The 23,348-nt window shown below is 42.3% G+C and overlaps 1 protein-coding gene across 1 annotated transcript; it reads right to left on the bottom strand.

Annotated features, from left to right (window-relative positions):
* Positions 1-647: 647 nt before the first annotated feature.
* On the bottom strand, positions 648-5,362 carry ZNF703 (zinc finger protein 703). The gene is made up of 2 exons (XM_074287232.1): positions 4,834-5,362; positions 648-3,639 (listed from the first exon to the last, which is right to left on the bottom strand). The coding sequence occupies exons 1-2, from the start codon at positions 5,110-5,112 to the stop codon at positions 2,107-2,109; spliced, it is 1,812 nt and encodes a 603-aa protein (XP_074143333.1). The 5' UTR covers positions 5,113-5,362; the 3' UTR covers positions 648-2,106.
* Positions 5,363-23,348: the final 17,986 nt, after the last annotated feature.

Genomic DNA, 23,348 nt, shown 5'->3' with positions numbered 1-23,348 from the left:
TAAAAACCCGGCCTTGCAGCTCGGAGGCATTGCCCGGCAGCCGCTCTGAGCAGGACTGCTTTTCCATTGGTTTCCGCCCGGGGAAATTTGAGGGCAGGTGAGGCACAAGAGAAACAAACCCCAAACAAGAAACGTGACCATCCCGGATTTAGAGGAGTAGCAATTGTCCAAGTGCCGTCGGGGCTGGAGTCAGCCTCTCTCCGTTTTTTTTTTTGCACGTTCACGCGCCGCTAGGTGGCGCCAAATGCTCATGGTGTCCCGGCCTCGCCGCGCCTCGCCCAGCTGCTTGGAGTTTGGGGAGCCCTCTTTTCCCTTCTCAGCCCCCTTCACCTCGGATTTGGCCCAGAAGAAAGTTCACCTTCACATTCGCCCTCCACCCAAGTACCCAGAAATGCCAAGGCCTTTGAAGTGAGGTTCGGAACTAAATAAATAAATGGGGAAAATTAATAAAGGTTTTTTATTATTTTTAATACATCGAGGCAAGGACTTGCCCCTCTCCCCTCTTCTGGGGATTCCGTTAAATCCATCCCTGTAAGGATCTAAAGTCTTTGCTTTTTAAAACAAAGGGTATCTAATGAAGCTGGGAGGGAGGGGAGCAGAAAGGCGGGCGATGAGAAAGTCAAAAGAGAGACACCACGGTGTGAATATAGCCAAGTATTCCATTTATTAACAAAATAAGTCTTACCAACGGAGAGCTCTATTCATCCAAAACTGGCCCCACAGCCTCCGCGCTGCGCAAGACTGTGGGGGAGTAAGGGGGAGAATGGGAGGGGCTGGGGAGCAGGCCGGGGAGGCGGGAGGGAGCGCCAGAGGCATCTAGCATGCCTTGCCCGCTTGCCTGCCGGCTCAGGGAGCTGAACCAGGTAGGGACTGAAAGCTTGAGGCCTGTGGAGATTCGGAAGGGGGTTTCTAGTTTTGTCCCTCCCTCCAAATGTTTTTTCAATTGTATTAAGATGTCATTCAATTTAAAAACATTAGACTGGTCTCCCGAACTGGAGAGTCCCCCTTTCTCTCCTGTACATCAAGGGTTGCTGCCCCAATAGGGGATTAAAAAAAAAAAAAGAAAGAAAAAGAAAAGAAAGGGCTATAAAGCACTTGGTAGACTAGAAAGAGCCAGGCTTTCACGCTGCAGGCCCATCTAGAACTTTTAATTAAGGTGGGCCCTGATGATTAGGTTCCCTAGGGTATTGTATTACCCATCCCTTTTGGCAAGGAGACTCCTGACCGTGTATTTTTGGGGTGTATGGGTGAATGGAAATGCTCAGTTGGGCTGTTTGGGACTCAATATCGAAAAACTGCTGCCAGGGACCCAGAGGGGCTCTTTGGCTGCAGGTCAAAGAAGGTTTCTGTGCCTTCAGGCCCAGTGCCTTGACGTGGAGCATGGAAGGGGAGCGAGGCAGTGCCAAAGGGAGGGTGGGGCAAAGCTCAGGAGCAAAAAAGACAGCTCTGCCATCCAACTTTCGGCCTGCCTGATTTCCTTTCCCTCCAAATATATATATATATGTGTGTATATATATATTTTAAAAATCACCTCTGTTACCTGTACAAAAGAAAAACAAAACAAAACAAAACGCCAATGGAAACGAGGAAAAAGGTGGATAGAAGGAACAATGTAGTTTCGAGTGTCAAGAATCATGCAAGAAACTCCCCAGAAAAGGAACAAAAACCCCAAGAATCCAAGAACCCCAATTCCCCCTCCTCCCAATAAAAGCAAACCAATCAAAAAAGAAACCGAGGGGAGGAATAGAGAAGAAGCAACTCTAAAACCCAAACCTGACTAAGAGAAAAAAAAGCAAGGAAGAGGTGTGGGGATCCTTTGTTCATTTGATAATTATCATTATTATTGGGGGGGAGGGGACACAGACTTTTTGCATAACATTGACTCGTGGGCCATTAATGCACTTATATTCCCAGCTTGTAAGCTAATAGTACAGTAAATAAATACACAGTCCAGGAGGGTGGGGTCGGGAAGGGGAATGCAAAGAGGGAAGAGTGGCGGTGGAGGCTGCAGCCCGTGGTGGTGGTGGTGGTGGGGTCGGTGGCAGTAAGGAGGTGAAGAAGGAGGCTGGGCAGAGGGTAAGGGCAGGGGAGGAGAAGAGGCTGTAGTTACTGGTATCCAAGAGCTGAGGCTGAGGCTAGTCTCTGTCCGTAGAGCGCATATGGCGAGTAGTAGGGTCCTGCTGTGGGTAGGGATGGCACAGCTAAGCCCCCAGCTGTGGGTAAGTGGCTCTTGCCATAGGGGTGGTACCGGCTTAACCCCAAAGTATGTGGACTCCGCAAGGACAGCGACCCGGGGCTACCGGGGGCGGCGGGTGGAGGGAGATGTAGATGACAGGAAGCTGCAGCCGCAGCGGCGGCTGCACTGCTCAGGCCCGACCCCCCGGGGTAAGCGGCTAGTAGTTTCTCGGCGCCAGGGAGGGCCGTGTGGGTCCGTAGGTGGCTGAGCAACTCCTCCGAGGTAGCGAAGCGCTTGTCACACGGCCCACTGGCCGCCACCCAGTTGCAGCTGTGTGGTAGCGGTTCGTTCTGTAGCATGAAGCCGTAGGTGTAGAGAGGATGTCCCGGGAGCGCAGCCTGCGCCGCGCTGGAGGAGAGGGCTGCGGGCTGGAGTGGATGGCCTGGGTACACCAGTGGGTAACCCCCCGGCTTTAGGCTAGGCCCGGCGGGTTCATGGGCACTGCAAGTGGAGCAGCTAGAGCCGCCCAGGTGTGAAGAGGCGCTATGGTAACCTCCCAGGCAGTAGGGGTCCCGGCATAATCCCTGCAGGAAGGAGGGTGGCGAGGCGCCCGTCAGTGGGCTGGAGCTGGGGGGCTTGCCGGGAGGCAGGCCCAATCCCCCGGACAGCTGGCCCCCCACCAGCCCGGATTTGCTAGGATCCAGACCAGGCACGAACTGGGACGGGTACCCGGCGTAGGCGCCTACAATGGAGCCGTGATAGCCGATGCTGGAAGGTGGCAAGGGGAACACCGAGTGGCCGGGTTTGTACGGAGATACCGGTGCCACGTGGCCGGCACCCACCAGGGCCGCGGGCGGCTCAGACTTGCGCCCAGACGACCCAGCCTCTCCGCTGTGCGACGCTGGCTCGGCGCTTCGGCTCCCGGTTCCCGCCTCCGGGCTGGGTTTGGGCTCCTGATCTTTCTTATCCAGGTCCCCTCCGCTCCCGCCTCCGCCGCCTCCACCGCCGCCGCTGCCCTTGCAGTCCGTATGGTGCGGCGAGCCGCCCCGGGAGTTGCCGGGGGAGGAGGAGGAAGAAGAAGCTGAGACGGGACCTCCGTGCGGGGGGAAAGGCGGGCAAGCTGCGCTGGGTACCCTAAACCCTGCCTTGTCACCAGGGGAGGAAGAAGAAGAGGAGGACGAAGAAGTGGAAGAAGAACCTCCGTCTTTGCGGGAATCACCGCCGGACCCTTTGGAGTAGGGTTTAAAGCTGGACTTGTCTTCCGTCGGTGAGTCCCCTAGCTGCTTGAGAGCCGCCGAAGCGGAGGAGGCGGTTGAGGCGGAGCGGCCAGAGTCCTTCTCCGCCCCAAGCCCGTTGGCCGCCGTCGCCACCGAGTTGAGCTTGGAAGAGGGCGGTGGATCAGGTTTGCCGATCTGCGAGCAGGTTTGGGCCAGCAGCGCCAGCGGGCTTTTCTTGGCGTCCAGCTAAGAGACAGCGGCGGGGGTGGGGGGTGGGGGAAAAAGGAAAGAGAAAGGAGGTAAAGGGACTGCGTGAGACAGCGAGACTAAGCGGATAGAGCGCGAGGGAGCCCCGGGGAGCTGGGCATGACGGTGGGAGGGAATTAGGGACAAGAAGCGCCCACGGGGAGGTGGAACGGGGCGGGAGGACAACAGGAATTCTCCCTTCCACCCACTAGAGTTAGCAACTGAGATTTCTTAGGCCCCGGAGGAAGAGGAAGGGGGAAAGGCCACCCTAGGGGTCACTTTCCTAGCCAGTTTGTGACTACCTTAAACGTGATTGTTTAGGACGGGCTCCTGGTACCGTGGGCTCTAGGATAAAGAGAATACCACTGCTCCTCGAAGGGTGGGAATGTGAGAGAACAGAACAGTAGAGAGCAGCCAGTTATAGAAGGGACTCAGCTTTTCTTTGCCTTTTAAACAAGGAGAGTAAGGATTTGGCTCTTCCTTTTTTCTATCTTCCTCTATCCCTCTTCCCCTCATTCACTTCACTTCCCGAGGAAAACTTATCCCCCAGTTAAGCGAACTTCGAGACCTGGAGGTCACTGGAGGCTGCTTGGGGCTTTGGAGTAGGGGGCATACATGATAGCATTCCCGGAGAGGGCCGGCCTGTGCACCCACTGCAGAGCCCCAGGGGAGGGCGCCCCAAGAACAGAGTGGGAGTATTTTCAGTGTTTTGGAAGCGGCCCCCGAGAGTGGACTGCACGGGACTTGAAGGCACAGAGGTGTTTATTGAAGGGGAAAGGGAGGGCGGCTGTAGTGGGGTCGGTGCTGCATTTAAGTCTCTTTCGAGTAGGGGTGGAAGGTGGGGCGAGGTGGGGGTGGGGAGCACAGAGCCCACCGCGAGCTCTTCTTTAGAAGAAGCTGGGCCCGGCGCTGGCCAAGGAATGAGTAAAGGAGAAACAGGGAGCAAAGACACTGGGTAGAAAATTCTGCTAGAAGGGATAAGCCTGGAGGTGTGAGCCCGACCCCTCATCCCGACCTCCGGTTCACAAAAGTGAAGGGTTTCTACTAAGCGGAGGTCCTAGGTTCCGGGGCTTAAGGATAAGAACCTGGGTAAATGGGACGGCCATTTCAGGCAGGACTTGGGAGAAATAGGTCTTGAGGAGTGTGTGAGGGGGTGACATGGAGGGGGGGAGTGCGGAGCAAGCAGGGACTGACCTCGATGGGGCTGACTGGAGTGGAGGAAAGCGGCTGCAGGTATTCCGGGTGCAAGAGGTGGCCGGTGTGCGCGCTCAGCATCTTCAGTACCCTGATGGGGAGTCGGTTTGCCTGCCGCAGGGGGTCCGCCGGAGGCAAGAGGGACACCGCCGCCGGGACCGCTGGTCTCTTCCCTCCGCCGCCGCTCTGGCTGCTGCCACTGCCGCCGCCGCCGCCGCCGCTGCCGCTGCCGCTGCTTTCCGGTGTCCTTGGGTTAGATCCAGCGGGCGAATCGCTCATTTGGAGGAGGCAGCGCCACGGGCGGGGACGGGGGGGTGGGAGGGGGAGCACCGGGGAGGCGAGCTCCCGGAGCGGGCGGGCTCGCTCCGCAGTGCCGAGCGGGGTGCAGCAGCCAACCGCTCCTCCTCCTCCTCCTCCTCCTCCACCTCCCCTCCTCCGCTGCCACCGCCGCTGCCGCCGTCACCGCCACCGCCAGCACCGCCGCCGCTGGCCCCGGCGAAGAACACAAAAACCTTCCCCTTCCCCTAGCCACACGTCAAATACCCGCGATCGGCAGCCACACTTCAAAGGGATAGCCGCGCCCGCCCAATCGCTGCTCTCCCAGGGACCCCGGGGCGGGGAGAGAGGGCAGGCGGGGGGCCGGCCTCGCCGGGTGGGAGGGGAGATCCTTAAAGGAGCCCCGCGCCGCCTCCGCGGACGCCTCAGCCTCCCTGATTCAACGGCAGTTCCCCCTTTCCCCCCACTTAGCCTACCCTCTCCCCACTGGGCGTCCTTCGCCTCTGGGGTCCCTATAAGCACCGAGACGCCTCTAGAAGTCAAGAGAAAAGCGGGTCTCTGCTGCCGCTTGTTTCTCTCCTCTGGGTTCTCACCCTTGCCCCTCTTTCCACAGTGGGGTACCACGCAAAAAAGGTGCTAGAGGCGCAGCTGCGACCCAGCTTGGGGTGAGAGTAATAACAGGTCCCAACCTCTCTCGGATGTTGGCTCCAGAGCGCCCAGGGTCAGGTGGAGAGGGTGCCCGTCCCCTCTCGGGGGCGCATTTTGTGTCCACGTCTTCGCTCCGAGCCGACTTGGGAGTATTGGCTCGCTTTGCACCGAGGGAAGAGAGAATGCAGCTCCTAGGACTCCGAGGCACCTCCTGGCCCGAGCGGGCGGTGCCGAGCGGTCAGCTTGAAGTACAGTCTAATGATCTGTCAGGTCCCAAGCCGACAAGTTAGAGAGAGGACCCACTCTGGGGTGATGTCATCGCCGCGGCACTACCTCTCTTGCCCAGCCGAGGCTTCTTCCCGTGGGTAACGCTCGCCTACCTTGTTCTCCCTTGCCCCGGCCTGCCTGGTGCTCTATGAGCGAACGCTGATTTATTACTCGGATATTTGAAGTGTTTTCGTGTTTCCTTTCATGTCTTCTCTAGAGGCAGAAAATTCTTTCCCTCACCACCACGCCTGGCGGCTGTTTGCTGCTGCTTATGGAGTTCCAATCACTGAGACCAAATGCCAGGAAAGAGGTTTCTCACCAGATGGGGCTGGGCACCCTCTCCTGCTTCCCCTCACCCCTTCCAAAGAATGGAATACTTTGAATGTGTGTGTGTTTGTGTGTATATATATATATATATATATATATATATATATATATATATATATATATATATATATATATATATATATATATATATATACATGTGTGTGTGTATAAACACTTTTTCTCACTATGTATGCCTGCATGGATGTGCTTTCTTTTATGAAGTAGGCATCCAGAAACAATGACAATTTTGAAATGGTATGGAAAGGAGCAGACTGTGGAGTCGGAAGATCTGGATTCAAATCCTTCTGGATCTCCTAGCCCGATATATCTATCATTCTTCCAAGTCAAGACTTTAGGGTTTGGTTTTTTTTTGTTGTTGTAGTTGTAGTTGTTGATGTTGATATTGTGGTGGTGGTTATAATTGTTTGGTGGTAGCTTTTTGAATGAGGGTAGTTGGAGAAGAGAGAGATATAGGAAAGAGAGGTATTGCCAAGATAGAGTTCTTTGGATCACTCCTCTGAACTCTGGGCACAGAAATATCTTTTCCTTCCCTTCCCTTCAGTCACTGGAGGTGAGCTTCCATCACATGTTTACCTCAAGTACTACTGCTCTCCCAGGTCACCCTCAGGAGCTCCATTAAAAAAAAACAAAAACACAAATACAAACCCAATACACTTATTTATTTTGTTCTGAACTTAAGAAATAAAACAAACATTTCCAGAACAGTAGAATAGGAAAAAAGGGATAATTGCAACATGAATTTGCAATCTATTATATACAAGTTGCTATTCCTTTTAAATATATAATAAAATTACCATGTAATTTTGTTTCTACTTTTCCCTTCCCTCCTGGTCTTCTATCCTCTTTTTACTACTTTTTTTTTCAGATCTGTTACTTTGGCTGTACAGTATTGTGGTACCACCCTCACCCAAAATGCACCCTTCTCTGGGGCTCTTTTTCCCCCTCTCCTTAAATGGTGGCTACCATTTAAGGGACTGCTTTAATAATCTAGGTGAGAAGTGATGAGGGCCTGAATTTGAGTTGTAAAGAGATAGGCAGAAAAGGGAAGATCTGGCAGTTGTTTGGATTTGTAGAGTGAGGGGTTGAGGATAATGCTGAGATTATAAATCTGAGAAGATTTGTGGTGCCTTTGGCAGAAAGGGAAGTTTGGAAGAATGGAGAGTTTACAAGGAAAGATAAAGAATTGAGTTTTAGATATGTGGAATTTAAGATGTCTCTGGGGAATTCAGTTTTAAAATGTTTGGTAAAAGGGGACTGTAGCTCAGACAGGAAGACTGGGGCTGGATAGATATAGATCCATAAGTCATTTGCATAGAGATGATAGCTAAATTCATCTGAGCTGCTGATATTCCAAAGAGAGAGTTAGATAAGAAGAGGAAGTACAGGGCAGACCTTTGGGGAATTTTTAAAGGAACAATATAGATGTTGAACCAATAAAAGAAATTGAGAAGAGACTAGAATGTGAAAATTCAGAGAGGAGAGTATCCAAGAGGAACATGTGTCAGCAATATCAAATACAGAAGATAGGTTGAGAAAGACTGAAAAAATTCAAGAGACTTGATCATTGATAACATGGAGAGAGCAGTTTCAGTTGAATAATAAGGTCAAAAGCCAGATTACAAATGGTTAAAGAATGAGTGAAAGGTAAAGAAGCTGAGATAGCAAATGAAGCCACTTTTTTTTTTTTTTTTTTTTTTTGATTGAGATAATGAGAAGAGATAGTGTAGCAATAGGGCATGTTTGAAAGGATTAGGGAGGGAAATCTGTAAATAGGAAGATGTTGAAGCCTTAAGAGAGTCAGGGAATGACTGAGGATGCAAACTGCTGGAGAAAATTGAAAGGGCTAATATTAAATACCATATTGAGAGGTTGGACTTAGAAGAACTCATTTTTAGAGTTTGGGGGAAAGGAAGAGAGAATGGGAATTGAGGTCAAGGGTTTTTGAGATGAGGCAAGAAGAGAGCTCACTTGGAATGGCCTCAAAGTTTTTGTTTTTTAATTAAAGTAAAAAACAAGGTCCATAAGTAAAAGAGAGGAGAGAAAAGAAGTGGGGGATGGTTTGAAGAGGGAAGGAAAGATTTGGAATTTTTTTTTTAAATAGGGAATGAGATAAGAAAATCAATTAAGATAGAATAGAAGGATTGCCTTCCTACAGTGAGGGTCCAGTTGAAATGGAATGACATGATTTTGGAATGTACTCAACAGAATTTGAGACTTATTCTAAAATTGTTGTAAAAATTATTTGTATTAAAAGCGATTCAATTCTATGAGCATTTATTAAAGATACTGTGATAGGCCTTAGGGAATTTGAGATAAAAAGGAAAAACAGTTCTTGTCTTCAGGGAGTTTTCGTTCCATTGAAGGAGATCATAGGTACAGAGAAAGAAGGAATTTTAGAGGTCCCAAATCTTTTATTTTTACAAATGAAGTAACTGGGTTCAGAGAAGTTAAAAATGACTTGCTCCAAGTTACACAGGAGAAGAGGCAGGATTGAAATCCAGTTCCTCTGGCTCTAAATCCAGAACTTTTCCCACAGGATCACCCTATTTAGGGGGGAGAAGCTTCCCATAGGAGATTGCCTCTTAACTGAGCCCTGAAGTAAGTTAAGGATTACAAAACATAAAGGTGAGGAGAACACAGAGCATAGCCAATGCAAAGGCGAAGAGGTGGAAGATGAAATGGTGAGCTCAGGGAGCCACAAATAGGCTAGCTTGACTAGAGTGCAAAATAATGTAAAGTAGGCCTGGAAAAGTAGATTGTAGATACCTCATGAAGGGCTTTAAATATCATACTAAAAGGTGTATTTTGTTCTCAAGGCAGTAGAAAATTAAAGGAGAGGAAGGTTATATTTCCCTTGGATGGAATGGGAAGAGATTTGAAGCAGGGAGATCAAGTAGGAAACTATTGCAATAATTCAGGTAAGAAGTGATGAGAGTCTGATGTAAGGCCATGATCATGTGAGCAGAAAGAAAAAGATGAATATGAGTTAAGTCATGTAAGGAGAGCCAAAAAGATTTGGCAACTGATTGAATATAGAGGGTGAGGGTGAGTAAAGAGTGGAGGCTGACCCTGAAATGGGCAACCAGGAACTGAGACTGGAAGATGGCTGTGGCTTCAGTAGAACAGAAACAGAAAAATTTAAGGAGGGCAATGGATATGTTGAGTTTTGAAATACTTATGAGACATCTGGAGACCTCCATTAGACAGTCGATACTGTGGAGTTTAGGAGAAAGTCTAGGGCAGAATAGATATCTCTTAACAGATAATAAGTGATCTCTTGGGACCTAATGAGCTAAACAAGAAAATAGTGTACAGAAAGACGCATAATTGCCACATTCTAGATAGACTGTGCTATAATAATACATGTATATACCAGGATCGTGAAGAAATGAAATCTCTTCTTATAGGCTGTTGCCTCTGGTAACCAGGATCAGCTCCAGGAGTGCATGGTTCAACTACTTTCTCCCCAACATTCTTTTTTACATTATTTATTTTTTAATTGATGGAATAAAACAATCATTTTCATAACATGGTATAATAAAAATGATAGCATGTGAAACTGTAACTATTATGTACTACTTGCTATTTCTTTTAAATATATAATGGCTAACATGTAAGTCCTCAACATTCTTATACAAAACAAATTAGATTGGAATGAATTTCAAGAACCGTCTTGAAAGGAGAAAAAAAAGATACAGAAAGATTTAAGAAAGAGAGGGACAATCAGTCTCAAAACCTTGCCTTGGCCATGCTAAAATCTCATAGGCTTAATCGAAGGCATTTTAGCCCTCAATCTAGTCAGATCCGGAGGAACTGAAGCCCAGAGTTAACCAAAGCCACTTATGTTGTAAATGGCAGAGCTGGGTTTTGGGCCTAGGTTCCCTGACTCAAAATCGGCGACTTGCATGGAAGTATAGTCTGTCTGTTTATCACATCTGTGGATGAGAATCAGAACAACAGGCACTATAACCATATTGTAAAAAAACAAAACAAAACAAAGACTTAGGAACTCTGAACAATGCAATGATGATTCTAGAGAAATTATAATGACTAATACTGCCAAACTCCCAACAGAAGCAATTCACTAAATGTGCAGAATGAGTTACACATTTATTTATTTATTTGTTTTTGGACATGACCAATATGGGAATTTGTTTTGCTTGACAATGCCTGATTTGTTACAAGGATTTTCTTCTTCTTCTTTTTTTTTCTGCTGGGGGAAAGAATGTGGGAGGGTAAAAATGCTTGATAATTGAAAATAATTAATTTATTTTTTTCATGACATGAAGCTGGGAGGAATCAGTATTAAATTTCAAGACAAGATTAAGATGCAAAAAGATTTTGACAGGCTGGTATTGTGGGCTGAAAGAAATCAGATTTATTGCAATAATTGTAAAAGCCTTGTACTGGTTTTAAAAAATTAGTTTTAAAGATAGGGGAGACAGAGCTAGACATTAGTTTTTATGAAAAAGATTGGGGTGGTAGTGGTGGTGGTGGTGGTTAGTGGACCATGAGCCTCTGGCGTGGTTGGGTTTTTTTTTTTTTTTTTTATGTAAAGGATTAGCTATTATTTTCCTTCTGTACTGGCCTGATGAATCACTATCCAGTCAATGTGTATGCTGAGGACTGAAAATGAAAAAAGGAAATTGTAGTGAGATATTCTGTGCCCCTAAGTGTTAAAAGTAGCTCAGCATATATCATTTTTCTCTGCCTTTTAATATGCCCACCACCATCACCTTCCAAAGTGCCAAATAGGACTGAAAATCAAAAGAATGTACGCCTGGTCCTTGGAAGATCTGCTCAGCTGGATCAGGAATACTAGAGAGAATCATGTATGGAACAGAAGAGCTGGTCCTCATGGGAGCCCTGTAGGAGGAGGGAGCTGGGAAGAGGGGAGACTTTAGGAGACAGTAAAAGATGAAAGATTTCTTGATTATTGCAACCAGCCCAGCTGTGAGGGTGAGCCAAGAAACCTTCTAGGATCCAAGCAGATGTGTGCTAGGAATGATTAATGGGGAATTAGTAGGGAACAAATTGGGGCTGGGGGGTTGGGGAGGAGACAGAGGAGGAGTGAAAGAAGTTGGAGGAAAATTAGGTAGAGAGAAGAGCATACAGAAATAGAAGATAATATAGAAGGAACAAAAAGGAAGAAAGGAAAGGAAGAAGAAGAGGAAGATAAGATTGGGGAAGTGCTTCTGCAGAGAAGGGGGAAGGGTTTTGCTCTTAACAACAAAGTAGCTTTAAAAAAAACTATTATAAATATTAATATTTATTCGTTATTATTCTTAGAAACAACCAGTGTTGTACTTCATTTTCACTCGCAGTTTTCAGGCAATGGCAGGGGCATGGGCTGTTTCCTTTTCACCATGAAGCAAGCCACCTGGATCCATCAAATAACATCTAGAAGCATAAGTACAGTTCCCCTTCAGGGTCCCTGGGCTCTTTGCCATCAGTGAGTGAGCCAGAATGTTGGATACAAACTGGAAAGACATATGCATGGAGGCCAGAAACCTAATTAAAATATTTGGGAGAGGGACTGGACCCATGATTTTTATTGGTATAGTGACCCACCCTCCCAGCCAGATGAAAAAATTCACTTGATTAGTTTTTTTTTTTTACTTGATTAATTTTGAGGGCAGCTGGGTGGCTTCATAGTTCATGGAGCACCAAGCTTGGAGTGAAAAGACTTATCTTCCTGAGTTCAAATCTGGTCTCAGACACTTTCTAGCTGTATGACTCTGAACAAATCACTTAATCCCATTTGCCTCAGTTTCCTCATCTGTAAAATGAGCTGGAGAAGAAAATGGCAAACTATTCCAGTGTCATTTCCAAGAAGACCCTAAATGGGATTACAAAGAGTCTGATATAATGACTGAAAAGCAACAATACAATAACTAACTGCAAATTAAAAGTCTAGAGCTCTGAGAAGTTGATAAGGGACTTGCTGAGGGTCATGCAGATAGCAGATTTGAATCAAGATATTCCTGGTTTTGAAGTTAGCCAGAGGTGGTTTTTTTTTTTTTTTTTTTTTTTTTTTTAACCTTTTATGTGTTATGCCCTCCTTCTCTTCCCCTCTCCCCCCAAAGCCTGGTAAAAGCTATGGCTCCCTGCTCAGAAAAAATGTTTTCAAATGCATAAAATAAAATACTTAGAATTTCAAACAAGTCAATTATACTGATGTATACTTATAAAAGTTTTTTTTTTAAGTTTACGTTTTTAAGTTCATAGATCACAAATTAAGAACCCCTATGAAACAGACCTTTCTGCTATAATAGTTTGTAAATGAAAAGTTTACCAAGTGATTATTACAATCAGTATTTGACATTCACTTAGCTGAAACTGGAACATGAGTTACCCTAAACAGTGCTTTAGCCATCTGACAATAAATGCAGCTTCTAAAAGGATTTAGTTAAATGCAAGGGGGTAATTTATAGATTCAAACAAGATTGGAGTTGGAGAGAACCTTATGTTCAAATATTCAAAAGGACCTTTGACCTATTCTTGGAAGTATTCACTTCAATGGTGCAAATTGCCGCACATCCAAAGTTTTCCCTGCTGAAATAATTCTTACCTATATGTCATTCTCTGCCTCCCTTTTCTACCACTTTAATGTCATCCAATGCAGAATTGGATGGAATGGAGAACTATTTTATGTTTTTTATTGTTTGATAGTACTTTATGTTTAACATAGTGTTTAAAAATTTGTAAAGCTCCTCACACATCTTGTTTGAACTTCTTAACATCTACTTTATGAAGTAGATGCTATTATTTTCCTCTTTTTGTTTTTTAACATATAAAGAAGCTGAAGCAGAGGACTTGCTTGAGGTGACACAATAGTAGGTGTCTGAGGAAGGAATTGAACTCAGACTTCCTGTAGTCTAGAGTTCCACCCAACAAACTATCAAGGTTGTTTTGACCAAAGAACTTATTATTTAGTGGCCAGCCTCTCCATACTTAGGTGAGTTAGTTTTTGGAAAGCAAACATAGGCAGTAATCAGTTTCTTAGGACATAGGATGAAGGAGTTGGAAAAGGCATTAGAACATAAAACTGCATTTCAGAACTAAAAGGGGCATTAGAACTTAGAACATAAAATGCTGGGATTGAAAGAAGCCTTAGAGATCACGGGCTGACCCCTTCATTTTAAATATAAGGAAACAGGCCAAGAGAAGGAAGCTGCCTTACTCAGTCACATAACCAGTAACAAAGTCAAATTTATCCACTGGGGGAATCTGGCTCCTTGGTCTCCTGACCAATGTTTATTGAATGCCAGCTATGGAGCTTTACAAAAGTAATAAAAGATACAGTCATTGCTTTGAAAAGCAGAGTCATAGTTTTTTTTTTTTTTTTCTTTTTGACCTAAGGAAAAGAGAGACAATTATCTGGGTCACCCTACAAAAGTTCTTTTATAACATTTAAGCAATCTTGCAACAGCTTAACCCTATGAGGCAGGCTGAGTAAGAATCTTGCATTTTATGCATGAACAAACTAAGGCTTTTAGGAGTTAAGTTACTTGCCTATGGGCACCTAGCTAGCTGCTGTCAAAGTGGGAATATGTAACCAGACTTCCTGATACCCAAATCCAGCAATTTTTGCTCTGGTACCATGGTATCATGCTGTCCCTTTCTAGGTAACTCCTGCTTGCCTTGCCTCGGGAATTCATTCAATTCACAAAGCATTTATTGGGTGGTCAGTCAGTTAATGAACATTTATTAAGTGCCATTTATGTGCCAGGCCCTGTGGTAAGAACTAGGGATACAAGGCAGTCTGTGTACTAAATAAGTTCATATTCTTCTGTGGGGAAAACAAGATATACAGATAAGTTTGCATAAAATATATTTAAAGGAAATATGAAATGATTTTAATGAAAGGAAGAGAAGGCTCACAATTTGGGGAGGAGGATCAGGAAAGGCCTTTTATAGGAGGGGCTACCTGAACTGTGCTCTAGAGCCCAGCTTCTTAAAGTGTGGTTTGAGACCCCATATGGCATCTTGTAACTGAATGTAGGAGTATTGAAATTAAGGTTTATTTGTATACCTATTTTATATATCTATATACCCAGGTTCATGTAAAAATTCCTCAGGTGAAAAGGGATTGTAAGAGGAAAAAGTTTAAGAATTTTGCTCTAGAATCTAGGGATTTTATGAAGTGAAGGTAAGAGGAGAGAACCTATTCAAAGGTACATAGATGGGAAATAGAATCTCATGTAGAGGAACTAGTAAGCAGGTCAATTAGGTATCAAGAAGAGATGAGAGTTACTCATCTGGATTTAATGTGAATTTAGAGTAGTGGAAAATTGTCTTTTTTTTTAAACCAATCTGGCCAATCACTTACTACTGAAGAAGAAGACATCATATTACAACCCCAAAGTTCAAAAATAGCATGAAAATAAAAGTAACAACAATAGTAACAATCCACAAAACAACCAGCCAAAATGAGTTCGTTTTGTTTTCTTTGTTTGTTTTTAAATATGCCTGTATCCCCTCTCCTTAAAACAAAACTGCCATGGAAAGACCTTCAGGAGATTCTGAATATTTATGAATTTTTTTTCTCTTTACCATTCCTATTTACATAAAATTTGCTACCCTGGGAAAAAAATGCCTGAGTCAGGTTGTGAGTTAGAGGTGGTAGATTTGTTGTGTAGGGTTAATGTTTAGTTTCAAGCCCTTGCTGAGGCAGAATTGCCTGAATGATTACCTTTCTCTGCCTAACACTCAAACCCTAATGGTAACAACATGAAATAATATCTCACTGGATAACTATTTACATTTTTTTATATAAGCTGTAAGAACTCTGAAAAGTCTGCCTCACAGAGAACTTTGGTTTTACTCTTTCTGGTGCTTAATATCTTTCAATAACTTCCAATTATGACCTTGGTAAGATTCCATGATTCGCTTCATACCAGTCAGGGGTGCTTGAATGCAATCCAACTGGGTTCCCCCAGCCTATGGGTTTTAGTCTTTATCTACAGTATCAAAGGACACACATATACAAAGCAAGGGAGACTTTGGACAATTCTGTGGCACTTGAAGAACAAAGCAATTATCTTACCAGGGTACAGAGCTGACAAGATATTCAGATGTCATCTACTCCACTGTGAACCAACCTTTTTATATCCTAAACTTGTGCAGTTGATTTTTTGAGCCCAAATATAGCATTTTACATTTATCCCCATTCATTTTCTTTTTATTAAATTGGGCTTAAATTTTCAGTGTGTCTCTTGGTGTCTTAAGTGGCATCTGAAGAGGGAGAAACACAGATAGCCCAGTATGTAAATGAACAACAAAACCTTACATCCTCTAGAGAAAAATTCCTTTCTTATACAAACTAGAGAAACTCCTTTGTTATACAAACTTCTCCATATCCTATGGAAGCAGAAAAGTCTTATCAGATACAAATCCTGTTCTATTATCCTGTTGTGTATAAAATAAAGATCTCAAGCTATGCCTCCTTGCAATATGATTTCTCTCTGGAAGCATATTGCCCTCCAAGACATCTTGGTGTTCTTTTCCTAATCAATAAAGCCTTTCTTGTCACAGCTTTGAGTGGGTGAATCCTTTCACCACAAATCCGGCCTTGGCACTTTGAAGGGGGGAGAGAGAGAGACAGACAAAGAAACCACAGGCCCATCCTTGCTCAGTATCCCATCCTCTTCAGTATCTATATCACTTATGTTATCGTTCAAAGTCTTTGATAAATATGTTAAACTGCTAAGGCCCAATTCCCAGAAACTTTCCACTAGAGACCAATAGTTAGTGACTATGCTTGAGACACAGCCGTTGAACTAGTTCTGAGTCCACCTAATTGTGCTGTTGTCTAGTTCCCATCCTTGCATCTCTTCCAGAAGAAGTAGATAATATACTTTGCCAAAAGATTTGCTAAAATTTAGATAAACTACATTTATAATATTCCCCTGGTCTACCAGTCCAGTAATGCTCTTAAATGTCAGGAGTTGCCTCATTCTTGGGATACTAGGATCAAATGAGATAATATCCATAAAGCCCTTAGCACAGTGCCTGACGTATAGTGGGAGCTGAATAAGCACTCGTTCCCTTTCCTTCCCCAATAAATGTGATTAGTGCTGCTGAAAGTTCTTGTTGGTTGGCCAAAGTGGTGACAAATTAAATTAAAAAAAAAAAAAAACATTCTTTGCAAAGAATGCCTGTGTAAGACCATTGCTGTTCAGAGAATACTTTATCGTAAATCCCAGTAAATCTCATTTGATTCCCTTCAAGGTCTGTGATTGGTGGGTTTAAAATACTATTGGTGATATCAGTGACTTAGATTAGGGATTCTTAATCTTTTCTGTATTATGGAACCCTTTGGCAGTCTAGTGAAGCCTATGAACAGTTTTATAGGTTCATGTTTTTAAATGTGTAAAATAAAATACATCTAATGCATAGTATTACAAAGAAACAAATTGTGTTGAAGTACAATTGTTAGAATATTTAAAAACTCCAAATTTTTAGACCCTAAGTTTAGAACTTGCTTAAATGAAGGCATTGCCTATCAAAATTCGAAATGAATTGAAACCTGGAGAAATGACTATCTTATTGGTTGATTGATAGAATCAAAATTAAAGAAGGTATTGACAAGGTAGAATAATAATCTAAATTTAACAAGATGGCACTTAGTGGATATAATTGTAAATTCTTATACTTGGGTCCAAAAAATCAATTGTATAAGTATAGGATGGGGAAGAAATTGAATAACCAAAAATTAATTTGAAAAAGATTGGAGATTCCTAATGAACTACAAGCTAATTATATATAGGCAGTGTGACATGGTAGCCCACAAGCCAAAAGTTGATTTTGCTAATTATAAGGGATTTTTTTGTTGTGAATATTATCACCATTAATTCAAATATGAGGTATAAGGAAATTAATACTAAATTTGCAGTCAGAGGGATCGTGGTTTCAATCTGGGCTCTGTTACTTCACTACCTATGGTACTTAGACTTTGGGCAGGTCATTTAAATTCTCTGGGCCACTTCATTTCCTTATGTATAATAACAGAGATAATAATAGGGCTTGCCTTTCAAGGTTGTAGTGAGTATTAAATGAGATAATGTATGTTATAAATGATAATAATAACATGACTAATATTTACATATAGTTTATGACTTATAGAGTACTTTATATATAAATAAAAAAGTATATTAGGGAGATATAAAAACCCTACATTTATAGATAAAGTACTCTGCAAATTTTAAAGTACTATGTATATGTTAACAGTTATAATTATATATAGCATGTTATCTATATATAAAGTGCTTGGCAAATCTTAAAATACTATGTAAATGTTAGTGATTAAAGAATAGTAACAATTAGTCAGTAGTTGTGGTGGTAAAATGAAGGGATTGATCTAGATGTCCTCTGGGATACTGTCCATCTCTAAATCTATCATCCTTTAATTCTTCATTGTATCCTTAATAAAGGTTGTTTGTGAGTTCCTGTGGGCAAAAGAAATCATTACCTCATGGTCACATTTCTGGTGGTAAACCTGCCCTCATCTAGCTGGGCTGCTCATGAGACAGAAGAAGTATAATCTCTTGTTGGGCTTATGACCAAATCCTTTCTATCTTGTTAGAACCTGCCTTCCTCTGGCTAACAAGGAGCCTCAGTGGATAGAGTGCTGGGTCTGGAGTCAGGAAGACTCATTTTCAAATCTGGCCTCAGATAGCCAGTGCAAGTCACTAAATCCTGTTTGCCTCAGTTTCCTCACCTGTCAAATGAGCTGGAGGAGGAAATGGCAAACCACTCCAGTATCTTTGCCAAGAAAAACCCAAATAGGGTCTTGAAGAGTCAAACATGATTAAAAAAAAATGACTGAGCACATCTTCCTCTGTTTTAGGAACCCAGGATCACTTCCATTTCATGATGAGGAATTGAATTCAACTCAATTTAACAAATATTTATTAAATATCTATCACATATAATGCACTAGGCTAGTTGCTAAGAGTATAATGACAAAAACCCCAAACAAACCCCAAACACCCAAACCAAACAAAACTAGTCATTATTAACAAGAAGCTTATATTCTACTTTAGGCTAGGGAGGATACAACATATATTTAGATAACATAAAAATAAAGATAAGAATATATTTAAGTCTGAAGCTAGGGAGATCATGGGACGTTTGTTGAGGAGGTGATATCTGAATTGATTCTTGAAGGAAGATAGGGAGACTAATGAGGAGAGAAAGAAAGAATTGCATCCTAAGTCTGGGGAGAACCACATGAGCCTTCAGCAAAAATTGGAAGTTGGGAGGGCCTAAAATGTAATATAAGAATCTAAAGGGGAAAATCTTCAGATGCAAAACAGGCATTTCCCCACCATAGAAAGATTAGCTCAATTGCATGTGAAGAGTTCAGTGAGTCAAAAGAACTAATACATACTTGTATTTTTGTCTCAACCTACTTTTTCTGAGTAAGGTCCCTAAAAGAGCACTACATTGTAATTGACTGAATTGGGATTGGCAAGGTGGAGTATCTTACTAGGAAGGGGGTTTTGAACAAGGAAGGATTTTCTGGACTGGAAAGACTAGACCTCTTTACCTCGTCTGGATGTGACAAATCTCAAAACAGAGGTTTTGGTGGAGTTAAAGAGAAGAGGTTCCTGCTGATTCTAATCTAAGGTTAGTTGCCCAAGTTTAAAGAGCATGATAGCACTCAATTAAAAAGAAGATTATAACATTTAGAGCTGAAGACGATACAGGATCATCCAGTTGTTCCCTGAAGAATCTAGCAGATCAATCTGTTTATCAAAGATATTATATTCTAAGAAGAGATCAACAATGAGGTGACCTGCCTGGCCAAGTCAAGCATTAGCAAATTATCTATCTAGCATTGCCCAGAAGTTCATTATCTCCATTCAGTAGACACTACCTCATGAGGTTGGTCCAATTCAGTCACTAGTAGCCTTGTCTAAAGTAACAGCCAAGTGACCTGTTTAAGTTGGTGTTTACTTTTCCTTCTGTAGATTCTGAAAGTATCTGTGTGAAAATGAATCCTTAGTTTGGGAGTACTGCTTTATAACTATTGTTTTTACTATGACTTTTGAGTTATATCTTTGCTAATTAACTGAGTCTTTTTAAAAAGTGTTTTATTTGTTTTATTAATTTTTAAAAGCTTTTTATTTTTAAAACATATGCATAGTTTTCAACATTCACTCTTGCAAAACCTTGTGTTCCAAATTTTTTCCATCCTACCTTTCTCCACCTCTGCCCTCAGATGACAAGCAATCCAATATATGTTATAAACATGTGCAATTTGTCTATATATATTTCTACAAATATCGTGCTGCACAAGAAAAATCAGATCAAAAAAAAGAAAATGAGAAAGAAAACAAAATGCAAGCAAACAACAGCAAAAAAGGTGAAAATACTATGCTGTGATCCACACTCAGTTCCCACAGTCCCATCTTCATCACAAGACCATTAGAACTGGCCTGAATCATCTCATTGTTGAAAAGAGTCACATCCATTAGAATTGATCATCGTAGTCTTGTTGCTGGGTACACTGATCTCTTGGTTCTATTCACTTCACTCAGCATCAGGTCATGTAAGTCTTTCTAGGCCTTTCTGAAATCATCCTGCTGGTCATTTCTTAGAGAACAATAATATTCCATAACATTCATATATCACAACTTATTTGGCCATTTTCCTACTGATGGGCATCTGCTCTTAAAATGAGTCTTTTGGTTATTAAAAGGAAGCATACTAGTGGGGGCTTTTGTACTAACTCACAACCAGAGATTTCTCTGAAAATAATTGCATCCACTACTCTGGGGGCCTAACACAAGCAGCATGTTGACTTTAGGGAAGAGTTTAGCAGGAACATATTTTCTTAAAGGGGAATGTTTTGTAATAAACCTGAAAAAAAAGGTTGAGAAGGAGCTTATATTCTAAATGAAAGAGTTTTTATTTTATCTAGAGGCAGTAGAGAGCCATGGAAAGTTTTTGATTAGATTTTTTTTTGAATGTGTGATATGATAAAAACCCATGCCTTAGAAAGATTATTTTGGTAGCTCTGCGAAGGGTTGTGTAATGAGAACCAGAAGAATAATGATATACTCTACAAAAAGAGGAAAATTTGAAGACATGACACGTTGAGAAAGTGGAAGATTGATTGGAAAACCTATAAGATATTTAGGTAAAAATGTACAGCTGGCATATGATTTGGGGGTGGGAATTGAGGAAAATGATTAGATAGATATATGGGGCTTTTACATATAGATGATAATAAAGCCTATGTGAATTGGTGAAATTATCAAGGGAGAGAGCAGAGTATGGAGGATGGTATGGGAACTGGAATTGATGCCTGGAGAAAAGCTTGGAGTAGAATAAGGACATATATGATAGCTGTCTTTGCTATGAAAGAGACATTAGATTCTTTTTTTCTTGGTCTCCTGAGGGTAGAAATAGAAAGGCAATTTTGGACTCCATTTAAGGAAAAACTTCCTAAAAATTAGAACTGATCAGAAATGGAATATCCTACCTTAGGAATGGCAGACTTAGTGAGCTACCCATCATTGGAGTTCTTCTATCAGTAGCTGCATAATGATTTGTGAGGGGGGTGTGGTAGATAGAGTTCCTGTTCATATTTCTGAAGGTCTTGAATCCACTCCCCCAATCCTACCCCAGGGTTGGTCCCTGGTTAATGATTAGAAGCTTCTTCTAGCTTAGAGATTCTAGAATTCTAATTTTCTTACAGGTTGCTTTTTGTCAGTCTTCCCTCCTACTCCCTCTCTTTCCCTCCCCAGACTTCCTTAAAAATATCTTTCCCCCCCCCATTGGATTTGGGGAGCTGATTCTCTCTTCAGTCCCAATCTCCTCCCACGTAAGAACTCTTTTTCCATCTTCTTAGTCCCTGTCCTCCCTCCATCCTCAGTGATTTTCTCACCATTGCAGGATGAATTCATAAAGATGATCTGATTTATGACAGGAGACATGTTTTAAAACAACTGATGAGTTACAAGATGGGAAAAGACAAGGAAGTGCGATTATTATTTTTTTTTTGGTGGAGTTCTGGCAAAGGATAGCAGTTCTACCCCCCAGCCCACTCCCAGTTGGAATTCATTTTTCTCTCTCTTGTAAATAAATAATAATAAATAAGTTCAGCTGGAAAATGTGGGTGGGGACTTTGCTACAGACTATATCCTAAAACAAGAATACTTGGAGTTTGTTTTTCCATTGAATTACCTTTAAGTGGACCATTTAAAAAAAATCCTTTTCTTTCAATTTGACCAAAAGGAAAAGCCTTGGTACCAGTGTTCTGAAATAATACTTGCCCTTCTCTGCTTCTTCTCTCTTGACTCCATAAAGATCATGAGGATAGGAAGAATACAGAAGAGGAGATCTCCTCAGGCTGCTTATTTTGATGACAGAAAAGAAAAAAGGAGGAGAAATAGCAGGTAAAAAGGAAAGAGGACTAAGGAGGCAAAAGAAATGATTATACTTGGGGAAAAAGAAAAAGAATATCGTCTGCTCTTTCTGATGGTGAGTTGATTCAGATTTCTGTTAGTAGCATCTGAACCCTAATTACTTGCTCACAGAAAATTTCTCTTTGTTTGGGAGCCTCAATGTTACTGAATTCAGGAGAAGCTCCAGGAACAGCAGACTGATTTGAAGGTCCTTTGACTCATTCTCTTCTTGGTTCCTGGCAGACCAAGGTGTTCTGCAACTTTGATATCCCCTGATTTCCAATATAGTACTGAGTGGAAATTATGTGAGTGGCAGTCATTTTTGTGTAGGCTCCCCCAAAACTACACTGAATGGTTCTGTCATTGCAAGACAGGAAGATAGATAAATAGGTAAACATATAAATAAACAGAACATTTATTAATTGCTTACTAAGTGCTGGGAATACAAATAAAGCAAACCAGATAGTGTCTGCCCTCAGTGAACCTATGTTCTAATGGGAAACATAATCTATAAGGGATATATACACTTATAAACATATTTATATTTATATATTTATTATATATATATATAATTATGTAAATATTATATAAAATAATATAAAGGTACAAACCATAAGATATAAGGTAGAGGGAGTTGGCATAGGCAAGAGATTTCAGGAAGTGTCTTAGAAGACACTTATTTGCAAGATAAGACATAAAATTCAACCATGAGAGCTAGGGGTGGAGCCATCATAGATAGAAAGCAATTGTGGCACCCTCAGCCTTGCCCAGACTACCTTAGTGCTTGGCACTGAAGAGTTATTCACTCACTCCTCTAGCAGATCTGGGCTGGGTTGGGTTGCCTGGGCTGTGCCATTCTTGAAGCAGCTTTTAGCTGAGCCTTGTGCCCTGTTCCTGGATGGGGGATGAAGGGAGTAGTTGAATTACCTGGTGAAATTCTCCTTTGGGGACATAAATCTAGAACCTTTTAGAACAAGTTAGACTCCCAAACTAAAATCATAAACATCAGGAAAACTGAGAACAACCTAACATTTTTCATTCAATGATGAAAAATAAATGTTTTCCCCTATTGATTATGATTACTCAAGGCATCTTTTCTGAGATGTCAGCAGCTTAATAGAGGCAATAAGTCAGGGCTGCCTGTGTTTTCTTTTTCTGCCAGTATTTAGTTAATTAAAGCATGCAAATTAAAACACCTTAATTTATATAATATCAATACCAACGCCTTAAAACATTTGGCATAACTGCTTTGGCACATCCCTTACATAAACTCTTTAGAGCAGTACTAATAAAAATGAAAAAGGCTGTAAATCAAATTTAATTTATTCATTTTCTGTTTGGTATGAAAGCATATGCCAAAATCAGATTATTTATGAGCTCTTCATAACAATAGGCATTTTTATTGGTTGCAAATGACAAAAGGGGTTTTCAGAGGGGTGTGTGTGTATGTGGGTTTTAATTTTGAAGGCCTCAAAACCCATCCATTTTCTGTACTCTGGGATCACTCAGAATTACATCTGTGCATTCATATATCCTGAAAAAAATTTAGATAAAAAA

This window comes from Sminthopsis crassicaudata, chromosome 2 (genome assembly GCF_048593235.1).
Source record: "Sminthopsis crassicaudata isolate SCR6 chromosome 2, ASM4859323v1, whole genome shotgun sequence".
NCBI classification, from domain to species: Eukaryota; Metazoa; Chordata; class Mammalia; order Dasyuromorphia; family Dasyuridae; genus Sminthopsis; species Sminthopsis crassicaudata.
This window is presented reverse-complemented; position numbering and strand designations above follow the sequence as displayed.

Coding starts and splice junctions, on each gene's coding strand:
- ZNF703 (XM_074287232.1), bottom strand. CDS start 5,112: ATGAGCGATTCGCCCGCTGGATCTAACCCAAGGACACCGGAAAGCAGC. Junction 3,640..4,833: donor CTCCAGTCAGCCCCATCGAG/GTCAGTCCCTGC, acceptor GCTGTCTCTTAG/CTGGACGCCAAGAAAAGCCC.